Below are 27,193 nucleotides of genomic sequence, written 5' to 3'. Positions count from 1 at the left end.
CAAGACTGATATACTGATTATTCCCTTCCATATTTAATTCAGTAGGTTTTATTCATTTACTTAAATATGCCTCAGAATTTCCACCCTGCTACAGAATTTAGCCTCTCAGAGCCATAAAACATAGGGCCAGAGAGAATCTAGGTCCACTTTACCACAGAGATCACAGGTGAGTCAGTGGTGAAAGCAAAATATACACTGGCAACTATCATGATATTTACCACCTACATGTACATGAGTATTATGGAAAACATATGCTTATTCACTATTTACCAGTTCCATGATTGGCATTAAATATACATGCATATGCAAACATTTCTGGAAGTTTTACGAGACAGATGTCTGCATCACAATTATTTCCTTGTTGTCAGTCCCAGGAGAGAGGTGAAGAACTGAATGGTTGCTGGAGAATGAACTCCCCCTCTGGCCCTTAGAAACCTTCACATCAGGGTTGAGGTACCGGCAGTGCACATGGGATGATCTGCACTGCCACTGGGTATGCTATACCAGTTTCTCTAGATAAATGGAAATCAGAAAAGAATCTAAATATGATTAATTTGAGAGGGGAAAGGAATTGTGTTTAGACTGTTTAATCCCCAAGGCTGTCAGTACAGTACCTTTCATGAGCAACAGTTACTCAATTGAAAAAATAAATAAAAGCTAAAGAAATCGTAATAGAAAATATTTTCACTTTCAGAGACTGAAATAAAAAGGTAAGCTACTGAACAACTAAACTGAAGTCTGTCTATAGCATCCAGTGACTTTGGCCCCAATCCTTGTATTAGCTCCATATGGGCACACCCCTACACTCAGAGAACCCCACTGAAGTCAATGGGTTTGGTGGGTGGTAGAATTCATTTTAGGCTTGAGGCCTCTGTACATAACAAAAGGATCTAAATTTCACAGGTCCTCTCTGTGCAGTTGACATTCTTTGTGATGCTGTTAAGGGAAAAGTGATGTGTCATCATGGTTACATGCTTAAGAACTCTGGCATCACAATGAAAGTAAAATGCTGTATGTAAATACAACATTAGCACCTTACCAGGCCTGACTGCATACCGCAAACCAAATTATCTAACCAGCCTGCAGTGGATAGATTAATTATTCCCCTGTAATCTATCCAACAAATAAATACAAGGACTCCATTGTCATAGGTGGATTCAGAGGGTGCAAGTAACCTGTGAATATATTTGTGAATGTTTAACATAATCTGTCAGCTGAAGTATCTATCTCACACATCACTGTGGCCTCTCCAGGAGTAGATAACTGAGAAAGAGAAAATAGAGAACAAAGAAAACATGAGACCTGTTTGCTTCTTTTAGGCTTTGTCTACACTGGAGTATTTAAGGCCAGGTCTACACAGTTTTTGGACCAGTGTAACGATTTCAGTCTTTTCGTACAGGATTTATACCAGTACTGTATAACTGTGTCCACACTAGGGGGACTATACCACTTTAAGTTAAAGGAGTGCAACTTTAGTGTGCAGACAAGGCCTTAAAATAAACAAAATCCCAGTATGAACTGTGGGAGCCCTAATGTACATCAATCAATCCTTAACTAACAGGGAAGCCACTGAAGCCTTGTCCACACAAGGCCTCATCCCCAAACAGGTGTCAGTACTAGTGGAATTACTAGGAAAATTCCAAAGTGTAGACACAGCCTATGTGGTTTGTTGGAGACCATCACAGGAGATGGTGACAGGGAAGTATTTGGTAGATGGAAAGGTCAGACTGGGTCGAGGAGTTTGGACTCTGGAGAAGAGTCTTGGCAGTTAAAGAAATTGGGTGAGGTTTGTCATAGGGTGTGTTTAAGAACCAGAGGAAGGGTGACTGGTGTGTGAAATCACAGAAGTCAGAAGATTAAATTCTGAGTGACTGGGCGACGTGGGGAGAGAGAAACAGAATGTTTTAAATTCTTTCTTTTTTTAAAAACACCAATTTAACACAAGCTCACGAAAAGCACGTAGGAGAAAAGCTCTCTAAAAATTTCAATAACCTTCCCCTTCAGACTGAGAACAAAGAACTCCCACTCCATTTTTCTAGACCTCCTAGAAGGCCTCCAGAAAACAACCACCACCGCCACAGGGGAGATAAAACTCTGGAAACTGCTAATATTTAAAAAAAGCCTGGGAAAAGCTCCTTTTTTTTTGGCGATGGGTAGGGTGACCAAGTGTGAAAAATCAGGATAGGGAGTAATAGGAGCCTATATAAGAAAAAGCCACCAACATCCTATAAAATCGGGATATCTGGTCACCCTAGTGATGGGTGGGACGAGAAGGAATGAAAGAAGATAAAAAGGGCACAGTCAATGTTTGTCCTTTGCAGGGCAACTTTACAAATGACCTAAGGCCCACAACACAACAGCTGTACGTATAGGAGGCAGGTCAACACAGATGACTAGATATTTATGGGGCTTCACTAAATCCAGAATGAAAGTCCCAATTTCAACAAAACAGGTCTCAATACCAGGACAGCCATTTAACTGGGATGTATATTCACCCCATCTGTAACAGGCTAACACCTGAATTGGTGTGGCTGTGCTCAGAACTTGATTTGCAGTAGGTACCCCAAAATGTTGGCTATCACCTGATTAGTGTAAATTTTCATTCTATGTGATTTATTCAGAAATCAGTTTTACTTAGGTTGCTGCACATACAAAATATACGGGCAGAAAAAGCTGAGTCCTATAATGCCACAGCAACACTATTCTTACACACTCTGGGTAGAAAAAGCCCGAGAGTCAAAAAGAGCATTTGCAGCATGTATTTTAAAAATAGCCTTTCATGCTGTATTGTTTGCTTGGAGATAGTGTCCATGAAAACCATTATGATGGTGTTGGCTAGTGGCTAACAACGAATGAGTTCTATGAAATGAATCCAAGTTCCCCCAAAAGAGGTGCAAAACAATAGAACAGGCAGTTAAATGAAAATACAACTAAACTTTCCAATGGAATTTACCTGAACTCTGGATTACATCGGATTATACCAGTTAAACCTCTTTGATACAAGTTTTCTGCAGCTAACCTGAGAATTAAAATTCCCTAGAGTAAAACCACTCAGTTCTGGTACAAACTGCACAGTGACCAACTTTGATTTGCTTCTGTCAAGTTCAGAATATTAAGTGCACGGTAGTTTCAAATAGTCATCTTTCCCCTTTAATGACACTGAATTAACAGGAAGAGATGCATTCTGGCCTTATGCTTACTGTTTGCTCAAAATATTTTGCTCTTTTCCTCGTATCTTTTTATTTAGCAATCTATGAAACTGATTCTCCATTGCCTTGCACCTTCCACAGGTATTTACACCAGTGCAAAACAGATGTAACACACTACTACATCTTAACGATAGCATTTTACACCCACTTTGCACAAATGTGACTACACAGGTGGAAAATCATAAACCTCTTTTTAATTTACTACATCGTAATAATGTTAGCTATGTAACTGCAGTGTAGTAAATTATGTTATTTACAATATATGATAAACTTTCAGCATGAAAAACATACAGAAGTATTGCTCTCAAAATGATGGTTTTGGAATGTAATTTAAGACGACCTTATCTGAAATCTTCCACATATTTGGCACTTTGCGTATTCAATTATTTATTATTTGTATTGTGGGACTGCCCAAAGGACCCAATTAGGAGCTGGGCCCAGGGACGCTGGAACAATTTTTATAGTGGGGTTCCTGAGATCCATTGAACCAAACTTGTATATAACGGAAACCACTTCAAGCCAGGGGGTGCAGCAGCACCCCCAACACCTCTGGTTCCAGAACCTATGGCTGGACCTCAGTGTGCTAGGTGCTGTACAAACACGAAGTAAGACTTGCCAATGCCTTAGAGAGATTTCTTTATATGGTAAGTGCTGTGATCCCAATTAACTCACTTGTATTTTTCTGAGGCAAAAGAAAAGTTGCTCCATTTCCTGTGGAAACGGCAGCTGAAATGAGTGTGAGCTGGGAAACAGCTGAAACTGAAGGGTAGTGGGGGAAGTGGTTTCCCCTCTTGCTGAGGGCTCATGCAAGGTCTTTACTGTTACAGTGATTAGAACTCAACAGCACCAGAAAGTTAAGACTGGCCTTAGACATAAGCAACAGCCTGTGGCCCTATAGTTTTATGCTAATTTGGCAACTCAAAGTCTAGGCTGATTCCCTCCTGTACATCTTGGCACTGGGACCGATAGCAAAAGTCTGTGTTTATTATATTTACTTAGCATTAACCTTTTGTGACCCTGACCCATGTCAGCTGACTGTCTTACTAGTACTCCTGTGTGTCACACACTTATGGTAGGACTTATTGGACGAGAGGAATTATGATGAAACTAGTTCTGCCAACCCCCCACATTAAAAAATCATGACTCAGGCCCACAAAATCATGAGATTGTCTTAAAATAGCATGAGATTTTAAAAAATAATATATTTTGGAATCTTTTTATTTGCTTTCCAATGCTGGAGCCTTTAGAGTTCATGTTTTCAAGCTTTTCTCTGCCAGTTTTCTCTGGGAGGGCTAGCAACTGCCTTTAAAAAAAAAAAAAGCTGAAATTCTCATGTAATTGCATGAATCCAGAAGCTGGAGCATTAAGAAAATCACCAAGTATCACTAGTCTTGTGATAAAGTCATGCAAGATGCCAACACTAGAAACTCATACTCTGATGTACTTTACCCCAACCCAAAAGTGAGACTGGAAAGGGGAAGGAAGTCACAGAACAAACCTTTGCTGGAAGCTTTGGGGTGCTGAAAATTGTGGGGCACTGGAGTTCAGATAAATCACATCAGGTTAAGACCAAAGCAGACTGTGAAGAACTTCAAAAAGATCTCACAAAACTAAGTGATTGGGCAACAAATGGCAAATGAAATTTAATGTGGATAAATGTAAAGTAATGCACATTGGAAAAAAATAACCCCAACTATACATACAATATGATGGGGGCTAATTTAGCTACAACTAATCAGGAAAAAGATCTTGGAGTCATCGTGGATAGTTCTCTGAAGAAATCCACGCAGCGTGCAGCGGCAGTCAAAAAAGCAAACGGGATGTTAGGAATCATTTAAAAAGGGATAGAGAATAAGACGGAGAATATCGTATTGCCCTTACATAAATCCATGGTACTCCCACATCTTGAATACTGCGTACAGATGTGGTCTCCTCAACTCAAAAAAAGATATACTGGCATTAGAAAAGGTTCAGAAAAGGGCAACTAAAATGATTAGGGGTTTGGAACGGGTCCCATATGAGGAGAGATTAAAAGAGGCTAGGACTTTTCAGCTTGAAAAAGAGAAATCTAAGGGGGGATACAATAGAGGTATATAAAATCATGAGTGGTGTGGAGAAGTGAATAAGGAAAAATTATGTACTTGTTCCCATAATATAAGAACTAGGGGCCACCAAAAGAAATTAATGGGCAACAGGTTTAAAACAAATAAAAGGAAGTTCTTCTTCACATAGCCCACAGTCAACCTGCGGAACTCCTTGCCCAAGGAGGTTGTGAAGGCTAGGACTATAACAGGGGGTTTAAAAGAGAACTGGATAAATTCATGGAGGTTAAGTCCATTAATGACTATTAGCCAGGATGGGTAAGGAATGGTGTCCCTAGCTTCTGTTTGTCAGAGGGTGGAGATGGATGGCAGGAGAGAGATCACTTGATCGTTACCTGTTAGGTTCACTCCCTCTGGGCCACCTGGCATTGACCACTGTCGGTAGATAGGATACTGGGCTGGATGGACCTTTGGTCTGACCCAGTATGGCCGTTCTTATGTTAGTTTGTAACTTTGGGATTTCTCCCTCCATAGACCTTCCCCCTCCCAACATGGAATGAGGGATAAACCACCTTCACAGCAGCACTCTTCCTTTTCCCTGCAGAGAGCTCACGAGAAGTCCAGGGATCTGCACCTGGGGATAGGCTATGGGGGGGGTGGGCAAGCAGCAGTCTGAGCCAGAACACCTGGTCATTTCTGTGGAAAGGCAAAGCCTGGCATTAAAGAGGAAGAAGCAGAGGAAACTGTAAGGGGAACCTTATTCCCACGGAGGGGTACAATTAACTCCACAGGTAAATTGTTATGTCTGACAGTGGAAGAACTTAACATTGCTTCTAAACTAACTTACCGTTTAAAAGAAAGCACACAAACCTGTAACCATTTCCAAAGTCAAATCCCTACAAACTACTTCTGCAGAATCTCATTCAATATAGCATACCCATCTCGTGGGGCTATCTGGTACAAGTGACCAAAGCAGACTCAACAGGATTTGCTATTTAATTTCATCCAAAAATCATATGCTGTTCAGTCCAGTATGAGACAGTTAAATGTATTTTAAGGCTGATTGAAATCACGATGGACTGTATTTGCCTTATAGTATCAAAATGGAGCCTGACATGACTAAAAGTTAACCAACTTCAGAAGTGTCAAGTGTGTGCATTTTTCAGTCCCTCCACTAAAAGCTGTAGGTTTTCATCTTTGCCAAGGATTTGGCCAGTGTGCTGAAACACATGCAGCAACTTGTGCTTCAGAACCAAACCCTGTACGCCTTGATAAGCACATATATTCTGTGATGTTAAAATAAATAATATAGTGATAATAATACTTTGTCCTCCCACAGTGTATTTCATCCAAAGATCGCAATACACTGTGAGGTACTATTTCCATTTCACAGATGAGCAAAAAAAAAGTGACCACAATGTTATTTCATCACACAGAGAGAGAACGTGGTAGAATCAATTAAGGCTGTAACTGAGAATTTCTGACACCAATTCCTCCTTTAACCACTCAGCACTAGTGACTCACATCTGACCAGGGGAACAAATGTAGAAAATCCAGACTAAACTATGCACAACGTGTTGTTGTCTCTGCACTTCTCTGAATTTGTACAAACCATGGATGCAATTTCTAGATCCATGTAAGCAGAACTTCCCAAGTAATTAAACTATAGGCTTAGGCTCAGATGCAGTGTTTCTTACCATGAAAATTTTATCCAAATGATCCGTGAGAAATAGCCTAGTAGCATGGAAGCAATTGAGCATGGGAGACACTCAGGACAATATTCTTGGTTCTGGGCTGGTGAAACTCAAGAGCATGACAGAGTTTGAGAACTCAACTATAGCTATGCGCATGATAACCAACTGCTCGAACAGTGCTTCTGCTAGCCAATTTACAGCAGTGCTAGCTGTCTTAGAGAAAGATCTTATTCTGTGTTCTTGGTCAGGAAGAAGTTGCTGTTATGGCAGTTGCCTAAGAGAGGGAAGAGGGCTTTGTCTAGACTAAGATTTAATGAAAAAAGAAAAGGAGTACTTGTGGCACCTTAGAGACTAACAAATTTATTTGAGCATAAGCTTTCGTGAGCTACAGCTCACCTCATTGGAATGCATCCGATGAAGTGAGCTGTAGCTCACGAAAGCTTATGCTCAAATAAATTGGTTAGTCTCTAAGGTGCCACAAGTACTCCTTTTCTTTTTGGGAATACAGACTAACACGGCTGCTACTCTGAAACCTAAGATTTAATGGTGTGCAGTTAGAACATGTTAGCTAACACATTGTAAAAGCTTGGTGTAGACAAGTCACACAGCCTGTAACATTTACTAAGCTGGTCGCGTGAAAGCTCAGGAGGTGCTTTGGCTTTTACTCAACCAAGTTTAGCACATGTTAAAGAATGCACTGTCTTGTCGACAGTAGACTTTTCAAACATGTTAGCTAGGGCAGTGGCTCTCAACCAGGGGTACATGTACCCCTCGGGGTACACAGATGTCTTCCAGAAGGTACATCAATTCATCTAGATATATATCTAGTTTTACAACAGGCTACATAAAAACCCCTCATGAAGTCCGTACAAACTAAAATTTCAGACAGACAATGACTAGTTTATACTCTCTATATGCTATACACCAAAATGTAAGTACACTATTTATATTCCAATTGATTTATTTTATAATCATATGGTAAAAATGAGAAAGTAAGCAATTTTTCAGTAATAGCGTGCTGTGACACTTTTGTATTTTTATGTCTGATTTTGTAAGCAAGTACTTTTTAAGTGAGGTGAAACTTGGGGTACACAAGAGAACTCAGACTCCTGAAAGGGGTACAGTAGTCTGGAATGGTTGAGAGCCATTGAGCTAGGGTGACCAGACAGCAAGTGTGAAAAATCAGGACAGAGGGTGGGGGGTAATAGGTGCCTATATAAGACAAAGACCTGAATATCTGAACTGTCCCTATAAAATCGGGTATCTGGTCACCCTAATGTTTCAACATATCTTAAATCTTAGTCTAGACAAGACCTAAGTGCAAGGAAGAAAAATGGCACCAGAATGAATGTGATTGGACAAAATCAAAGGAAACTGGCTTAGCTCTGGAGTGCTAATCAGGTGTAATGAAGAGAGGTCAGGTGCACATAAACGGCAATTTCCACAGGTAATGAGGGGAAGGTAAAGTAGTCATGAATTTAATGTATTTTTAAAATACATGGAGAGGGCATATTTTTCCTCTTGTGAAGATTATAGATCTGCCACATATGGAGGAATCCAAGCACTGTTACCTAAATAAATTCTTTCCTTCTGATAGTTATTTACACAGATAGTATACCCACAGAGACCAAAAATCGCAAACAGGGTGTCTAAACATAGGCTCCTAGATAAGAAATCTGATGTTTAGTGATGCTTAGCATCTGCATCTGTCAATAAAAAGTTAAGCTCAACACCTCTGAAAAATCAGGCTTGTAATTTGCAAACCCTCAATCTCACCAACGACTCAGTCACGGCAGACCCTTGCATGAAGCCATTCACAGAAACTGATCCTAAAAAATGTGGAATTGGGAGCCCAACTTCAGGCACTCTTTGAAAATCCTAGACGAGACAAGGTGCAGGGAGCTTTTACTTTGACATAGCTAGGTGAGGTCAGCCCTATACCTCCAATCAGCAGTTGAGTTCACCTAATTACAGCACAGTAAAAACAACCTGTACCTTGTCTGGATTAAGATTTTACAGCAGGATAGCTAATGGATGAGTTATCTCGCTTTTTTTTTTGTATTGAAGACAAAGCTGTTAACTTCAGTGGTATCCCACATATTCACAGGAGTCTGCATTAACAGATCCCAATGCAGGATCATGACTATACGATGCGTATAGTGTACATACACGTCTCTAAAATGCTTTAGAACAGTAATTTGGTGCTGTATTTTAACTAAAAAGTTTGCATAGATGCTTATGCTGATTTTAAAATAGGATATATAACAACTCCTATAAAATGAGTGTGAAGTCTATGAACCATCATGTGGGCCAAATTCACAGCTCAGATCCACAGGAACTATGTTGATTTACACTAGCTGAGAATCTGGCCTTGAGTCTTTAACTGACATGCTAAGCCCTTGAAGTGTTGAGGTTATTTAGCACTTGCTCTGTTTTTAGGAGAAAAATACTTTGTAATTAGTTCCAGTCTCATTTTTACTTCTTTCAGAGAGCTCAAAACACTTGAGAACCATAAAAGTTCAAATCAAAATTACACAAAAAAATTATTATACACACCACAAAACTAGCTTTTTTACCGAGCAATTCCTCCTCTTTTCACCTCAGTCTCAAAAAGACATTAACTCAATATGAACAGTTTAAATTATTACTGCAAATTAAATTACTATTATCATTATTATTATTATTATATCTGCTATTTCTCAGTACATATAGACAAACTGTAGAGAGATTTATATAATTTTTTAGAAGAACTGTTATTGCTTTCAATGAAAGGGCTCCTCTCCTGTAGGAGTATAACCATCACATGTTACAGTCAAAGGATCAACAACCTGTGAACAACAGTTCACAATCACAACAGCAACACCTACCACAGATTTGGGTTTGCTGATTGCCACCAGACTGGCCAGAAAATCTTCATCATATAGCTGGCTAAAAATATGGGAATTGTAGGCCACCACTATGGAGATTTCTTCCATCATTTTGTCAGCAAGCTCCCAGCTGTTAGCAGCAGCAGGTTCACTATCCAACAATGAACCTTATCTGAGTTCTTTGTGGGTGATGGTCGCCCACACCCACCTGAAGAAGCTAGAGTGGGTGGAGTGTCACAAGAAAAACCCCAACCAACCAAAGCAGCTCCTGTATGTAGTTTGTCTCTTGAGGTGGGAAGGGGGAGTCTCTTATCTTTACAGAAAATTTGTATTATAAATGCCTGCTCACATTCTCAGAGAAAGTAGAAAAGTAATTTACTGAAGTTTTCACAAATCCTAGGAAACTATTTAATTCCCTCTGTTCATCCCAAAGTTCTTTGTAATGATTCACTCTTTAAATCCAATATTTATCCACAGGCAGATGATTCTTCTTGTTGGGGGAGTTTGGTTTTCTACTGAATTCTTGCTTTATGCTTATTCTGCAGATTCAAAGAAAAGGAGTGTATAAATGACCTCTCGTATGCCCTCCATGGAATTTTTCACAAGTTTATAAAGCTATCCTCAGAAATACTTGAAAAAGCAGTCACTTTCTTCTGCAGTTTTAGGTTGTCATTTGTGTCACTTAGGGTTTTTTGGAAAACCTGTACGAAAATTAAAGCACAAGTAGGGCTGCTACAGCAACAATATCAAATTACAAGCAAGAGTACCAGCTATGGTAGAGATTTAACAGATGTTAGTTTCCTTTTGTAACCCAGAGAGTAAAACAGTCACCTCAAAAAGGGAAGAATATGATGAAAAAATCAATAATCTTTTATCTAAACTATCTATACTCTAAAAAGGAAATATTTCAGGCAAAAGAAAACCAATAGAAATCCACATTATTTTTCCCAGGCTTGATTGTCCTTAGCATGAAATATTCAGGACTTCTGTAACTTTTAATTACAAAAGTGACAGGGTCTCAGACAGACAGTGTACGGTAGCCCTGTTGGTTGCTTCCTGGAGAATCAGTCTTGTCAAATCGTTTGTTTAAACATCCATATGACAAAGAAAAAAATAATTTGGAAAATGATAAAAGAAATTGAAAGTTATCAAATTATAAATGAAAATATAGTTCTACAGAAAAGTATAAATTGATTTAAAGAAATAAACAAAACATACCCTCTGAGAAAAACGCCCTTACGCACAGTTTTACTAGGAAAAGTAATCATTGCCAAATGAACACAGAGTAAAATTATATTGTCTCTGCTTCTATTTAGCCCCATCTATTACATTTTTTACCCCCTCTGGTAGCATTTTGTTCCAGCGACGAAAACTCCAATCTGTGCAAGTAATATAAATGGATTCAGTTGGGTGTTTTTCCTCAAATCAGAGTGAATGCTGGACACTGCAAACCTTACAGAGATTTCCAGTCCAAATTACCAGTCGCATATTGTCACACGCTTGCTTTCCAGAATAAACAGGATAAGATCAACGTTGCTCTTCTCTTTTTCCTGTTTTTCCTGAAGTATCTTTCAAAGATTACATGCGTATTTAAATAGCACCACGTGTTATTTGCATTTGAATAGGAAACTTGAGCAACAGCTGTAGTGTTCAGGATTAAAAACCAACATCTCTTTTGCTTAAATAGAGGAGGAAAAAAATTACACGTTATTGCTAGGAAACAGAAGAGTGTTCTAATAGGCTTATGGCAAACAAAAATGAGGCACTTGAGGTGAAATCCTTGAGATTAAGACAGTTTCTGATCATCTTGAACCCTTGCAGGAGAAAGACAAATATTTTCACTTGAAATTTATCTGCAATGCAGCTTTTGTGCTATATATTTCTCCTTTGCTTAAAAGAGGCTGTCTTATAATATTTCTTTTACTTGTTTCCCTCAGGAGAGGTAATTCAGATTCAAAAGTTAGAGTGATATCCAGTAAACAATTTGTTTATCAAGGAGTCCAGCAGATAGATCATACCTTGTATTCTAAAATCTTCTTATATTTTCAGAAGAGCTGTAACTTGTACTGGGAACTTCTTCATGTATGTTCTCTTCTGCTTCATGGCTTCAGGTTTTTCTTGTAGCAACACTTGCTGACACTGAAAGCAGTTCTTCCTGCATTCACATTTCTCTCAGTCATGGTGACTCAGTGTGTGCGGACAGTATCTGTATATGAGGTGTGCTAACAAAGACACCTGTTGTAGGAGGTGAAGAAAGAAACTTCCCATAATTCCACACTCCTTGCTGGCAGCTGTACAGAGGCTGCAAACAGGGACTGAAATTACATTTGAACAGTCATGTGTGTACCAAGGGAGCGAGCACACAGAACAACAAGCAGCATTCCTGCGATAGTGAGAGCACAACTTAATTCTACAACAAGGGTGGGGGGTAGAGAATGCAGATATGCAAAATAATACCCAGCTCAGATCATTAAATCCTTCTAGTCAACTTTTTGCTGGTCAGAGATTATGGGGCAGATTTTACTCTCATTTTACAGCAGAACAGTTCACTGACTTAAAAGGGTATTTTTTCAATCATGTGAGCTTAGCTGAGTTAGCCTGATGTGACTGAAAAGTCCTGTTAGAATGCAGGCAAGTTGTGTTGCCTGACTGGGTTGTAGCCCAGAAAGAGCCTAAGCTGCAACATGGCCAGCACCTGCATTTTAACAGCGCTTTTCAGTCCTGTTAAGATAACCCGATTGAGCTAACACAATTAAAAACACAACCTGTCTGCCTATCAAGACATGGCCCAGAGTATCATTTCACTGAAATTGGGAAGAGGGGATATGCCTTTTTTACAGAAACAGCTCACAATCTCTTCAAGTCTGCCCACGTGTTTTCTGAACTTGAATACTGAGCCCCTCAGCAACAAAGATTTTTAAGCACTCCTTTGATGAATAACATATCAGACACATGATGTAAAATCTATGTGCAGACCAGAGCTGCCTCACGTTACTCCTCATCCTTTGTAACAAATGCTGCTGCTTTGCATAACACCACACAGGTACTGCAGCAGCAGTCATCAAGGAAGTGGTAAAGCAGTTTTCCTGTGTCATTTGTATTTCAACCAGTTGGTCATGGGGAGGCAGAAGGGCAATCTTAGCCAGCCAACAGATGGTTAGGACAGCAGCACAAGATTACACTAGCTAATATAACTGACCAGAATCACATATGCTGGGATTTTACATATTTGGATGAAAAGAAAATACGAATGGAATATTACTGAATTTTGCATAACATTTACCTTTATGCAGCAAAATTCTGCTTACTCACCGGAGAAGATTCCCTCCCACCCTACCTCCAGCAATGTCTTATTCCATATGACAAGGGACCTTTCGCCTGAATGACTGAAATGAGTAAGTGAGGTAACTTCTGTTGTTGGAACAGACGTGAAAGAGAGTGCAGCTAGAAAGCTTGTCTATTTCACCACCCACCTTGTCTCTCTAATATCCTAGGACCAACATGGCTCGACCCTCACTGAAAAGAGTTAGATATGCTGAGTAAGGGCCCTCTCCAGATTCTTGCTAAGCATTCACTGCCGCCACTCCTTTTATGAAGCAGAGTTTGGAGTTTCCTTCAGTTACTCCAAGTTGGATTCATTAACATAACAGACTTCAGACAATTACATTCAAACCTGTTTGCATAGCACTTGAGGTGCTACCTGGCAGCGTTTAAGAGATTTTTGCATAGTTTTTCAACCAATACAGGATGAACAATGGTACTATCATACCCCTTTCATAACTTCTGCACCATGTAATGAGAGGTAAGATCTGTTTCAAATGCAGCCATTAAAGTGGAAAACAGCTGATTAGAACAGAAAGCTTGTTTATCCCACATTAAAGGTCTACCCTCCTCCTTACCCCAAGAGGATTACTGGCAATTAAGAAGCCAGAGGAGTGGACAAAAAAAAAAAAAATAAAATAAAGAAAAAGAAAATTCTAGCTCTTAATTTGCATAGGGAGTAATATTACTCTCCCACAGAGCTAAATATCACCAAAAAACCCCTCAGGACTGTAAAATGGCTGATCAAACCTGGGCAATCCCAGAAAACACTGCTGCACTCCAGAAAGAGTTTAATCCCACCCTCTTCATTAGGCTGATTCCTAGGGTAAATCACACTTTTGTAGCCTGGGGAATGCCAGACCAGCCTTGATTTATGTGTTACCTACCTCAAGATAAGCAATAATCAATACAGTCCTATGTAGATATACCTTTGAGAAGGAATATTAACCATTACATAAGTAACTGGCTGGAAACAATCATAGTAAAGGCTCATATTCTAATTATGAACTAGTTCAAATTTTAAGAGAAACATAATTAATTAGGAACCCCTGTGGATTTTCTGACAGGTTTCAGAGTAGCAACCGTGTTAGTCTGTACCTGCAAAAAGAAAAGGAGTACTTGTGGCACCTCAGAGATTTACAAATTTATTTGAGCATAAGCGTTCGTGAGCTACAGCTCACTTCATTGGATGCTCATGAAAGCTTATGCTCAAATAAATTTGTTAGTCTCTAAGGTGCCACAAGTACTCCTTTTCTTTTTGTGGATTTTCTGTTTTTACACAAACATTAAGTATAAAGTGATATTAATGGAGAGTGTCATGTAACTTCATAGCAGTGGTGTATGCTGAACCAAATGCCTATTGCTGGGCTAAAGCTTTTCATGGTTTTACTTTTAAGTGTCAGATAACATGGCCTACATTTTAAAAAATGCGTGTGTGTGCACCTGGGTTGTGCCTGCAAAAATCCCGCCCACATGTGTACAAATCAGGGTTGTACATGCAGTAAGATATGTATGCATGCAAATCCTTGACTTTTGCAAGTGTATTGCCTTCCTTGTAACTTGGGTGCAGGCAAAATTGTGCACTCAGTCTTACAGATTTAAGCCAGCAAACCAATATACTTTAGAGAGTTACTGTTATTCTTCTGGTGGTAGCAGAGGTTAGCAGGACTGGAATTGCTGAGGTACAGCCTTTTCCAGCAAGCCGGTGACTCTGGAATTCTCTCCCCCTCAATATAAATCTGTAGCAAGTTATAGAGGAAAGGTCAAAACTTTTGCTTCTTTTTTATTTTATGACTGTGCTCTGGCTGTGTTTGAATTATTTACTGCATGCATGGGTGAAGGAAGGGGAGATGAGATTTGTTTCCCTTACTTTGTTCTACTCCTATTTTAAAGTTAAAAAAAAAAAAGCTTTAAAATTGTTCAGGCCTTCTCTATAGATTATAAGGAAGCAAATTTGCAAAACCTGAACTCCTCCTTTCCTTCCTCCATCCTTTGCAAATCATCTGTATGCCACACAGAAAGCTAACACTGACCCAGGTTCCCACTGTAGTTATTGATGAGTAAAGATCTGTCTGAGACCCACCTCCCAGATGCTCTTTCCTTGGCTGTGCACAACAGCAGACCTATTACCTCCCTCGGCATACACACCCCAAATGCAAAAGGGAAGGAGAGCAGGCCAGCTGTGGCTGCCCCAAGACACAGGCAATAAAGTGATTTTGAAGGCCACTCCTTTCTAAACAGGGTGTAAAAAGGTTCATCTCAACTTTATGTGGAATTTCAGGTTTTGCGTTTTGCTGAAGCTTCAAGTAAACCTGCAGGACGTGAACCTGGCAAAACCAAATCCACCCCATTTGATTTTTAAAACCTGTGTGGACTTTAAACAGGTGATAACGTCTGTAGCTGTGATTCTAACCCAGTGGTTCTCAACCTCTCTCAACTGTACTCCTTTCAGGAATCTGATTTGTCTTGCCTACTTCAAGTTTCACCTCACTTAAAAACTACTTGCTTACAAAACTGAGACATAAAAATACAAAAGTGTCACAGCACACTATTACTGACAAATTGCTGACTTTCTCATTTTTACCATATAATTATAAAATAAATTGATTGAAATATAAATATTGTACTTACATTTCAGTGTAATATGAGAGTCTGTTTTTCACTTGTGAGTCTTGTCTGAAGCCTGAGTCCCAGGTGGCAGGGCTGAAGCAGGTAACTTAGCTTTGCCAGGTCCCCTGTGGCATGGAACCCCTGGCAGCTGCCTTGCTTGCCACCCCTAATGCTGGCCCTGCACTTGTGACCCCCCTAAACCTGTCCCGTGACCCTTCTGGGGGCTGCAACCCCCAGGTTGAGAAACACTGATCTAGATGAGTTGAGTACTCCCTGGAAGACCTCTTAGTACCCGCAGGGGTACACGTACCCCTGGTTGAGAACCACTGTTCTAAACTACATATTGACACCCAGCAACATTCAGCTCCATCCAGCCTTTTAAATTATGGCTCTCTCATTTCTTACTGAATTAAATCCAGATTTTAAAATTTAAATATTTTACATTTCTTTCCTATATTTCATTTTCTTTCTAAAGCTATGTCTACACTACCACCCATAGGCACCAACTCCATGGCTGCTCTGGGGCTGCAGCACCCATGGGAAAAAGATGGTGGGTGCTGAGCACCCACTGGAAGCCCCCCATCAGAACCTCCTCCTTCCCCCAGCCCCTCCCACCCACCTGCGGCCTCACGGATCAGCGCCTCCCCCTCCGTCCCAGCGCCTCCTGCCTGCCACAGATCAGCTGTTTCACGGCATCAGGAGGCAGTGGGAGAGAGGGGGGAGGAGCGAGGGTGCCGCGCACTCAGGGGAGGGACGGAACTGGGCGGGAAGAGGCAGGGTGGGGGCAGGAAGAGGCAGGGAAGAGGTAAGAAGAGCAGGGTGGGGTGGGGCATTGGGGGAAGGGGTGGAGTGGGGGCGAGGCCTGGGGGAAGCACCCCCTGGCAGATTAGAAACTCAGTGCCTATACTACCGCTTGTGTTAGTATAATTTATGTCGCTCAGGGGTGCAAAAAACCACCCCCGGGCGACATAAGTTACACCGACATAAGCACCAGTGAGGACAGCGCTAGGTTGGTGGGAGAGCTCGCTGGGGATGGTTTAATTATATCGATGGGAAAGCTCTCTTGCGTCATTATAGAGCCGCTACACAAGTGATCTTACAGCGGTGCAGCTGCATCAGTACAACTATTCTGCTGTAAGGTCTCTAGTGTAGACATGGCCTAAGGCACTAGCAGTTATTTCCTTACTTTCCTCTCCCCGCTTCAGCTTTCTCAAGAAATCAATGGTGAATTACTCACTTCATGTCCTTCTGTCTCTAGATAATGTATATAGAGATTTTTTAAAAAAAAAAATCGTCTATGCAAACCATTGTCCTGAACGCTGTGTTTGTGTATAACAGTCCTTTCCCGCACCCTCCACCTACGTTTTGGGTGGGATTTTCAAAGGAGCCTAAGGCCTGGTCTATACTACAGAGTTAGGTCGAATTTAGCCGTGTTAGGTAGATTTTAAAATGAATGCGTCCACACAACTAACCCCGTTCTGTCGACTTAAAGGACTCTTAAAATCAACTTCTGTACTCCTCCCTGGCGAGGGGAGTAGAACTAAAATCAACCTTGCTGGGTTGAATTTGAGGTCGTGCGGGCACAAATAGACGGTACTGGCCTCTGGGAGCTATCCCACAGTGCTCCATTGTGACCGCTCTGGACAGCACTTTGAACTCCAATGCACTAGGCAGGTAGACAGGAAAAACCCCGGGAACTTTTGAATTTCATTTGCTGTTTGGTCAGCGTGGCAAACTCAGCAGCACAGGTGACCATGCAGTCCCTCCAGAATCGCAAATGAGCTCCTGCATGGACCGAAAGGGAGACACTGCTGTATGGGGAGAAGCATCTGTGCAGGCAGAACTCCGATCAAAAAGAAGAAATACAAGTATATTTGCCAAAATCTCACAGGGCATGTTGGAGAGAGGCTACAACAGGGACATACGGCAGTGCCATGTGAAAGTTAAGGAGCTGAGGCAAGCCTACCAAAAGACAAAGGAGGCAAACGGTCGTTCCGGGTCAGAACCCCATACATGCCGCTTCTATGATCAGCTGCATGGCATTCTAGGAGGGGACCCCACCACTGTCCGTGGACACCTGCAAGGGGGGAGTCCCACGCAATGCGGAGGAGGATCTTTTGGATGAGGAAGAGGAGGAGGAGGAGAATGCGCAGCAGGCAAGCTGTGAATCCATTCTCCCCGGCAGCCAGGACCTTTTCATCACCCTGGAGCCAATACCCTCCGAAGGCGGGATCCCTGACCCTGAAGCTGGAGACGGCACCTCTGGTAAGTGCGCATTTGTAACTACAGTACAGGGTTTAAAAGCAAGAGTGTTTAATGTTTGATTTGCCCTGAAGAATTGGGATGCATTCATGGCCAGTACAGTTACTGGAAAAGTCTGTTCACATGTCTGGGGATGGAGCGGGAATCCTCCAGGGACATCTCCATGAAGCTCTCCAGGAGGTACTCTGAAAGTATTCTGGAATCATTGCAGCACAAAGCATGGCAACAAATGGTCCTGGGTTTTGGTCGCATACAAGCAACATTCAGTCTATATCCTTCTGTGTTAGCCTCAGGAGAGTGAAATCATTCATGGTCACCTGGTTGAAATAGGGGAATTTTTGTAAGGGAACAGTAAAAGGACCCTGTTCATGCTGGGCTGTTTGAGCTTCGCTAAAAGGGATCATCCTGGAGAACAGCCACGCGGTGGGGTGGGGGGAGGGGTGTGCTGCACATCCACCCCAAAACCGCAGCCCCTCCTTTTAAATGTGAAACCCAACCCATTGCTTGCTATGAGAAAGGATGGCGCTGCAGTTTGAAACCATTCCCACATGTTATGCGTAAGAAGCCAACCCTGTGTACTCTTTGCCTTACCATGGCTGCGTGGAAATGGAATTCTGTTGCCCAGCCGTGTGTGATGTGTCACCATACCGGCAGGCGCTCAATATAAAAGGCAAAATGTGACCTTGTACCTAAAGCACGTGTGCTGTCTGCTGTGAATTGCTTGATTCACTGTGAAACATAAACATATATCTGTGTTGTTACCTTTGTCCTTGAATTACAATGACTGTCGTCATATACTGTATTTGAATAGCAAATGAGAACAGATATTAACATTAAACAACACATTATAAAGTGAGATTTGCAAATATGAAGAAACTTGAAGTTAGCAGGGCACCGTGGGCCAGGAGTCCTTCGTTCTAATCCAAAGTTTGCATCTGACTTGCTGTGTGGCCTTCTGCTAGTTGGACTGCTCTGATTCTGTTTTCTCATCCACAAAATGGAGGTTAGATTACCTGCCTATTTCATTGTGAAAATTAGTTAATATTTGCATTCAAAATACAAAATGCTAAGTATAATTATTTGGCGATTGCCTGTCAGGTTCTATCCAAATTACTGTCAAAACAACTTATTAACTGGCAGACTGCCACACTGTGCAGGGTGAATAGGACACAGAAGAAGAATACAATGAAATATTTATTTGGATGCCTCATATCACAACCGGTGGTGTGCCTCCTAGCAATGGTTTCAATTTTAATTTGATCATCTAGAGCATGTCCACAAAGCAGCTGGAAGGTGCAATTCACAGCGCGGTTAGATGTCCACATGCTAACTCTGCTTGAGCTAGCACCTAAAACAGTGCAGCCGCAGTGGCATGGGCACAGTCCCGCCTGATCCACTGCATACATGCTCGGGTGGCTAGCAGGAGCTGCCGCCCAACCACTGGAGCCGCACTGCTACGTTTAGGGGCTATGTCGAGCAGAGCTAGCACGCACAAATCCACACACCCTGGGAATTACACCTCCGAGGTCCTGTGCAGCGTACTCTTATGGTCAGATCATACCGTGCACAAGGGAAGGAGAGGGAGCAAAAAGGGAGACCTGGGGGACAAGGTGCACTCACTTTCACTCTTTCACTCACAGAGCTTGTTTTAACTGCACGTTTGGTAGTGTAGACCTGACCTCTTACGTTGGCAAAAAACACCCCCCGAGTGACATAAGTTTTGCCACATAAGTGGTAGTGTGCACGGCGCTATGTTGCTCATTGAGGTGGTTTTATGTCATCGATGGGAGAGCTCTCTCCTGTTGGCATAAAGCAGCTACGCAAGCGATCTGCATCGGCACAGCTGTACCGCTGTAAGATTGCTAGTGTAGACATAGCCTTAGATTGAGTTAGCACACTCCAGTTCTGCACTTGAGCTAGCCTAGCTTGAGTGAGAGTGACCACACTGCAAAACAACAAGTTACACCAAGTGACTGCATCAGCTGTTGCTGAGTTGGTGTAACGAGCTGTGCATCCCCACTGCATTACTAGCCCCAGCATCAGTAGCACTTGAGCTTCAACCCACCCCACTGACAGGCTAGCTAGCTTGAGCTTAAAGGCCACTGAACTCAAGCTAGAGATTTTTGTGTGCGGATGGGAGTTGGGTTAAGGGCAAAATTCAAGTTCTAACTTGAGCGAACTGTGTTGTGAGACATACCCACATATGTGGTCCATAGTGAAAGAGTTCTGCAATGCTTGCAAAGCTGCTGTCATTACATTACTCCCTCCACTCCAGCCAAAAGAGCTCACCAGTGCAGAGGAGAGGTGACAGCACCCTCAGCAATGGGGATGCAGTGGCTGTGATATCCCTGGAAATGTGAGAAGCACTGTGCCAACTCCAGGCAGAGCTGTGTCCATATATTCCACAATCGAGCCCTTAGTTTGATTATAATGATGTGAAGGCTAGAAAGTGAATGCTGAGAAACTTTCAAGGGGAAATTTTTATATTAAACTTACCTCCAAAAAAATTCACAAGATTTTTGAGAGGGTTTTTTTTTGTTTAATTTTCAGTGACTATTTTATTCTAGTTTTAAACATTTTGCCTCAGAAACTATTTAGACTCTGTCATGTTGCATAAGATATTAGATTATATACACAATGACCAGCAACACCACACTTTAATCTAAGAGTCAAGTTATCCTTTGCCACTACGTCTCTGTTCATCATTGCACTCTATAGTGAAAGGAATATAGTTCACATTTGGAAGAAAAAAATATTTCAGAAGCAAGGACAATTTCTCCTCAAAGGTTTATTTTATCTGAGGTTCAGTATGCAAGTTGTTTCAGTCCTTAATTGTGTTGATCCAGTTTCCTAATGTGGAAACTATATCAACTACCTGATGGTTCAAAAAAATGTAATACAATTAGAAAAGCTATGATTTTTTTCAAGATACATTTTTCTTGATTTGATAGAACAGGCTTATCTTTGGACTTGGAGTGGTATGTGAGCGGGAAGGGAGCATCTTACACAGCTGAGTGAGGCAATTCTTTCCATGATAATGAAATATTTCTTTACTCAGACTCGATCAAAGAGACTCCAGGCATTTTCAAACATTTGTATGTCCTGTTGGCATCTCCTCAGCTTTTCACCTCTGGCTCCATTTTGCCTTTTATTCAAGTAAGATATGATCTGGACCATGACACCAGTATTACCACTATTAAGTCTATGTAGCTAATGGAAACGAGCCACTCTGTAAAGAAAGACAAAGGAATATACCCAGCCCAGTGCAGGCACCCACAGGAGAAGAGATGGGAGTGTAGGGAGTCTCTTCTCCTTGCGTCCAGCTGCAAAGACTGGACAAAATCTACCACTTGGACTATTCAAGACTAGTGCTTTTGCCATGTGATCGAGCTGGCCGGTAGCAGAAAAAAGAGGACACTGCACTTCCATCAATGGTGATGTAGTGGCTGTGCTCCCTCTTGCTCCCTGGAGGCTCAAAGACTCCTAGAGATCCTGCTGGTGTGGTGTCTCCCTACATCACCACAAACAGGGCTATGTCTTTGCCCTGGTCTGCACTATGAGTTTAGGTCGAATTTAGCAGCGTTAGATCAATTTAACCCTGCACCCATCCACACGATGAAGTCATTTTTTTCAACTTAAAGGGCTCTTAATATCGATTTCTGTACTCCTCCCCCGATGAGGGGATTAGTGCCCTTGCGGGTCGAATTTGGGGTAGCTTGGTCGCAATTCGACAGTATTGGCCTCCGGGAGCTATCCCAGAGTGTTCCATTGTGACCGCTCTGGACAGCACTCTCAACTCAGGTGCACTGGTCAGGTAGACAGGAAAAGGCCCGCGAACTTTTGAATCTCATTTCCTCTTTGGCCAGCATGGCAAGCTGCAGGTGAGTGCAGATCTTATCAGCAGAGGTGACCATGATGGAGTCCCAGAATCGCAAAAGAGCTCCAGCATGGACCAAACGGGAGGTACAGCATCTGATCACTGTATGGGGAGATGAATCCGTGCTATCAGAACTCCGTTACAAAAGACGAAATGCCCAAACATCTGAAAAAATCTTTAAGGGCATGAAGGACAGAGGCTATAACAGGGACCCGCAGCAGTGCCATGTAAAACTTAAGGAGCTCAAGCAAGCCTACCAAAAAAACAGAGAGGCAAATGGCCGCTCGGGGTCAGAGCCCCAGACATGCCGCTTCTATGATGAGCTGCATGCCATTCTAGGGGGGACAGCTACCACTACCCCACCCCTGTGCTTTGACTTCATCAGTGGATTATCACGCAACAGGGATGCACATTTTGGGGATGAGGAAGATGATGATGATGAGGAGGAGGTTGAAGATAGCGCACAGCAAGCAAGCGGAGAAACCGTTTTCCCCGAGAGCCAGGAACTGTTTCAAACCCTGGACCTGGAGCCAGTACCCCCCAAACCCACCCAAGGCGGGCTCCCAGACCCACCAAGCGGAGAAAGGACCTCTGGTGAGTGTACCTTTGTAAATATAATACATGGCTTAAAAGCAAGCATGTTTAATGATTAATTTGCTCTGAAGACTTGGGATGCATTCATGGCCAGTACAGCTACTGGAAAAGTCTGTTAACATGTCTGGGGATGGAGATCGGAAATCCTCCAGGGACATCTCCATAAAGCTCTCCTGGATGGTCACGCCTCATGGTCACCTGGTTGAAATAGGGTAATTTTATTAAGGGGACATTCAGAGGTGGCCGTTCCTGCTAGGCTGTGTGCTTGTGGCTGAAAAGAAATATTCTCTGCTATTATCCACACAGTGGGGGAGGGGTGAAGCGATCACCTCAGAGAATTGGGTATATGTGTGTGTGTGTGTTGGGTTTGTGCTGCACGTTAACCCGAAAACTGCAGCCCCTCCTTTTCCATGGCCAACCCATTTTAAATGGCCAACCCAACGGCTGCTTGGTATGGGAAATGAGGGCGCTGCTGTTTGAAACCATCCCCACATGTTATGATGCTTAAAGCAGCCAAAAGACTGTGGCTTACCATGGCTGCCTGCAAGCCGAATTCTGTTGCCTGGCCCTGCGTGAGTGATCTCTCACACCAAACCGGCAGACCCTCAATATAAGAGGCAAAATGTGACCTTGTACTGAAAGCACATGTGCTATGTAATGTTAACAGCAAGGTTCTCTAAAATGTGTCTTTTTAACTACTACTCTCCCTTTTTTTCCCTCCCGCAGCTGCAAATGTTTCAACGCTCACATTATCATCTCCATCCCAGAGGCTAGCGAAGATTAGAAGGTGAAAAAAAACGCACTCGCGATGAAATGTTCTCTGAGCTCATGCAGTCCTCCCACACTGAAAGATCCCAGCAGAATGCATGGAGGTAAGCAATGTCAGAGTTCAAGAAAGCACAATATGAATGTGAGGACAGGTGGCGGGCTGAAGATGATAGGTGGCGGGTTGAAGATGATAGGTGGCGTCAGCTTGCTGACAGAAGGCAGTAGGCAATGCTGAAGCTACTGGAGGATCAAACTGACATGCTCCAGCCTATGGTTGAGCAGCAGGAAAGGCAGGAGCACAGACCGCCGCTACAGCCCCTGTGTAACCAACTGCCCTTCTCCCCAAGTTCCACAGCTTCTTCACCCAGACGCCCAAGAATGCGGTGGAGGTGCCTCCGGGCACCCAATCACTCCATCCCAGAGGACTGCCCAAGCAACAGAAATCTGGCATTCAATAAGTTTTAAAGTGCAGTGTGGCCTTGTCCTTCCCTCCTCCCCCACTCCACCTGGTGCTTCCCTCCTCATCCACCCCTCCCGGGCTACCTTGGCAGTGATCCCCCTATTTGTGTGATGAATTAATAAAGAATGCATGAATTTGAAACAATAATGACTTTATTGCCTCTGCAAGCGGTGATCGAAGGGGGGAGGGGAGGGCGGTTGGCTTACAGGGAAGTAGAGTGAACCAAGGAGGCGGGTTTTCATCAAGGAGAAACAAACAGAACTTTCATACCATAGCCTGGCCAGTCATTAAACTGGTTTTCAAAGCTTCTCTGGTGCACACCGTGTCCTCCTGTACTCTTCTAACTGCCCTGGTGTCTGGCTGTGTGTAATCAGCGGCCAGGCAATTTGCCTCAACTTCCCCCTCCACCATAAACGTCTCCCCCTTACTCTCACAGATATTGTGGAGTGCACAGCAAGCAGTAGTAACAATGGGAATATTGGTTTCGCTGAGGTCTAACCGAGTCAGTAAACTGCTCCAGCACACTTTTAAACAACCAAATGCACATTCTACCACCATTCTGCACTTGCTCACCCTATAGCTGAACTGCTCCTGACCTCTGTCCAGGCTGCCTGTGTATGGCTTCATAAGCCATGGCATTAAGGGGTAGGCTGGGTCCCCAAGGATAACTATAGGCATTTCAACATCCGCAATGGTTATTTTCTGGTCTGGGAAGAAAGTCCCTTGCTGCAGCTGTTGAAACAGACTAGAGTTCCTGAAGATGCGAGCGTCATGTACCTTTCCCGGCCATCCCACGTTGATGTCGGTGAAACGTCCCTTGTGATCCACCAGTGCTTGCAGCACCATTGAGAAGTACCCCTTGCGGTTTATGTACTCACTGCCTTGGTGGTCCGGTGCCAAGATAGGGATATGGGTTTCGTCTATCGCCCCACCACAGTTAGGGAATCCCATCGCAGCAAAGCCATCCACTATGACCTGCACATTTCCCAGAGGCACTACCCTTGATAGCAGCAGCTCAGTGATTGCGTTGGCTACTTGGATCACAACAGCCCCCACAGTACATCTGCCCACTCCAAATTGATTCCCGACTGACCAGTAGCTGTCTGGCATTGCAAGCTTCCAGAGGGCTATCACCACTCGCTTGTGAACTGTGAGGTCTGCTCTCATCTTGGTATTCTTGCGCTTCAGGGCAGGGGAAAGCAAGTCACAAAGTTCCATGAAAGTGCCCTTATGCATGCGAAAGTTTCACAGCCACTGGGAATCGCCCCAGACCTGCAGCACTATGTGATCCCACCAGAGTGTGTTTGTTTCCTGGGCCCAGAATCGGCGTTCCACGGCACGAACCTGCCCCATTACCACCATGATGTCCAAATTGCCGGGGCCCATACTTTGAGAGAAGTCTGTGTCCATGTCCTCATCACTCTCATCATTGCACTGTCCTCGCCTGCTTTTGTAGGTTCTGGTTCTGCATATACTGCTGGATAACACGCGTGGTGTTTACAATGCTCACAACTGCCGCGGTGATCTGAGTGGGCTCCATGCTTGCCGTGCTTTGGCGTCTGCACGAGAGCAGAATGGCAGTGGAAGCAGCAGGTGGATGACGATGCTGACAGCAATATGGTGCCCACACGGATAAAGGCGTGAAACTATTGTCGGCCGTTGCTTTCACAAAGGGAGAGAGGAGGGAGCAAGGGGTAGGCTGGCAGCAAATGGTGCAGTACGACTGTAGCCGTCATCATTTCCAGGCAGACTGAATCTCCATGAGACGAAACTTAAGAAGAGAATGACCTGGAGTCACTCCCATTTATGTCCAGGCACCCCTGACCGACCTCACCGAGGTCGGCCAAGAGCACCCAGGAGACAACGACGACAACAGCTACCAGTCATACTGCACCGTCTGCTGCCACAAGGCAATGATCTGCTGCTGTGTAGCAATTCAGTACCGCGTCTGCCAGCACCCAGGACATGTACGGTGACGTGAGCTGAGCGGGCTCCATGCTTGCCGTGGTATGGCGTCTGCACGGGTAACCCAGGAACAAAGGCGCGAAACGATTGTCTGCCGTTGCTTTCACGGAGGGGTGGGGGCTGACGACATGTACCCAGAACCACCCGCAACAATGTTTTTGCCCCATCAGGCATTGGGATCTCAACCCAGAATTCTAATGGGTGGCGGAGACTGTGAGAACTGTGGGATAGATACCCACAGTGCAATGCTCAGGAAGTCGACGCTAGCCTCGGTACTGTGGACGCACTCCGCCGACTTAATGGTGTTAATGGTCTTAAATGGGGACACATACAATCGACAGTATAAAATCGATTTCTAAAAAATCGACTTCTATAAATTCGACCTGATTTCGTAATGTAGACATACCCTTAAAGGCACAATAGAGCTACAATATTTAATCCTACTTTGCATTTTCAGCATGCTTTCTACAAGCAGGAAAACTCTTCAAGCCTAATTCTTCGTGCACAGATTACAATGGGATTGTGAGATATAATGGAGGATTGATTCATACAGATACCCTCCCTTGATTTTTCAAGGGACACCATCAACCTAAGCATCATACCTCTGCCTGTTACAAGTAATGCCTAGGATTACTGTAACTACATAGTAACACCTAGGATTACTCTAGCAGATGAGAGAAATAAATAAAAAAAATTCTATATATATGTGGAGTTGGTTTACTTTCTGAATTTGACAGCACTTTGTGTATGGTCAGTGTCACTATTTTCCCATCGCTTACTTGGTCTTTCACAAAACTTTAGAAAAAAGTTTTAAAAGAAGAAAATTTGGTTTGTAAAACCATAAAAATGTACAGGAGACTCTGAGGCAGCTGTCTACCTGACATGACTTTTAGCACATTTGCTTTAAAATTAGCTACATTTCAAGTTGACGGTGTTCCCTTTTACCCTGATTTGCTCTTTTGCTCCTACCAGTCAGCTTCTAGGCTGGGTAAGAACTGTAAGAATGTGGCAGCTCCCGTCTAACATCAATTTGTATGCAGAAGGTTCAGGTTTTATTAGATTCCAAGTCTGTATTCACCACTCAAATTAAAGAGGGAAAAATCAGTCTTTGTCTTCTATTGTTTACAAAAGGCTCTATTTGGGATCTCAAGAAAAAGCTCTGAGAATTCTGGCTCTACTCTATAACAGCACTGCTTTAAAGTAACACATGAAGTTGATCAGAAAATGGGTGCTTTCAAGCAAATGTTAAAATTAATGTGAAAAAAGAGACATTATTTTGTTTTCTCCCATGTGATTGACCATATATAATGTAAATCTAGTGCTGTGGATACTTATGGGGTTCTTAGAAAAATTTTTTTGGTAGCATCAGAGTGTGGCCACCAACCCTTGCTGGTGGCCGCTCTGACAATTTGTCCAAACCCAAGCCCCACCGCCCCGGGCTAAAGTCCAGAGCCAGAGCCCAGGTCCCAAAACCCGCTGAGCACTAACCCTGTATGTCTGCAGAGGTGCTGCCCGGAGCCCCCA

At 43.0% G+C, this 27,193-nt stretch overlaps 1 protein-coding gene across 7 annotated transcripts in view; it reads right to left on the bottom strand.

Annotated features, from left to right (window-relative positions):
* Nucleotides 1-27,193, bottom strand: part of RABGAP1L (RAB GTPase activating protein 1 like) — a 560,046-nt gene that overhangs the window by 48,540 nt on the left and 484,313 nt on the right. Inside the window, exon 1 of one of the 7 annotated variants that reach the window (XM_077824234.1) lies at nt 9,813-9,923. The exons of the other annotated variants lie outside the window; for them this stretch is intronic. Coding sequence (XP_077680360.1) covers nt 9,813-9,923 — 111 coding nt within the window. Of the gene's footprint in view, nt 1-9,812; nt 9,924-27,193 lie in introns of those variants that run through there. 7 annotated transcript variants of the gene reach the window in all.

The sequence above is a fragment of the Eretmochelys imbricata genome, chromosome 8, assembly GCF_965152235.1.
Source record: "Eretmochelys imbricata isolate rEreImb1 chromosome 8, rEreImb1.hap1, whole genome shotgun sequence".
NCBI classification, from domain to species: Eukaryota; Metazoa; Chordata; order Testudines; family Cheloniidae; genus Eretmochelys; species Eretmochelys imbricata.
Note: the sequence above shows the minus strand (reverse complement) of the source record. Positions and strands in the feature narration are given on the sequence as shown.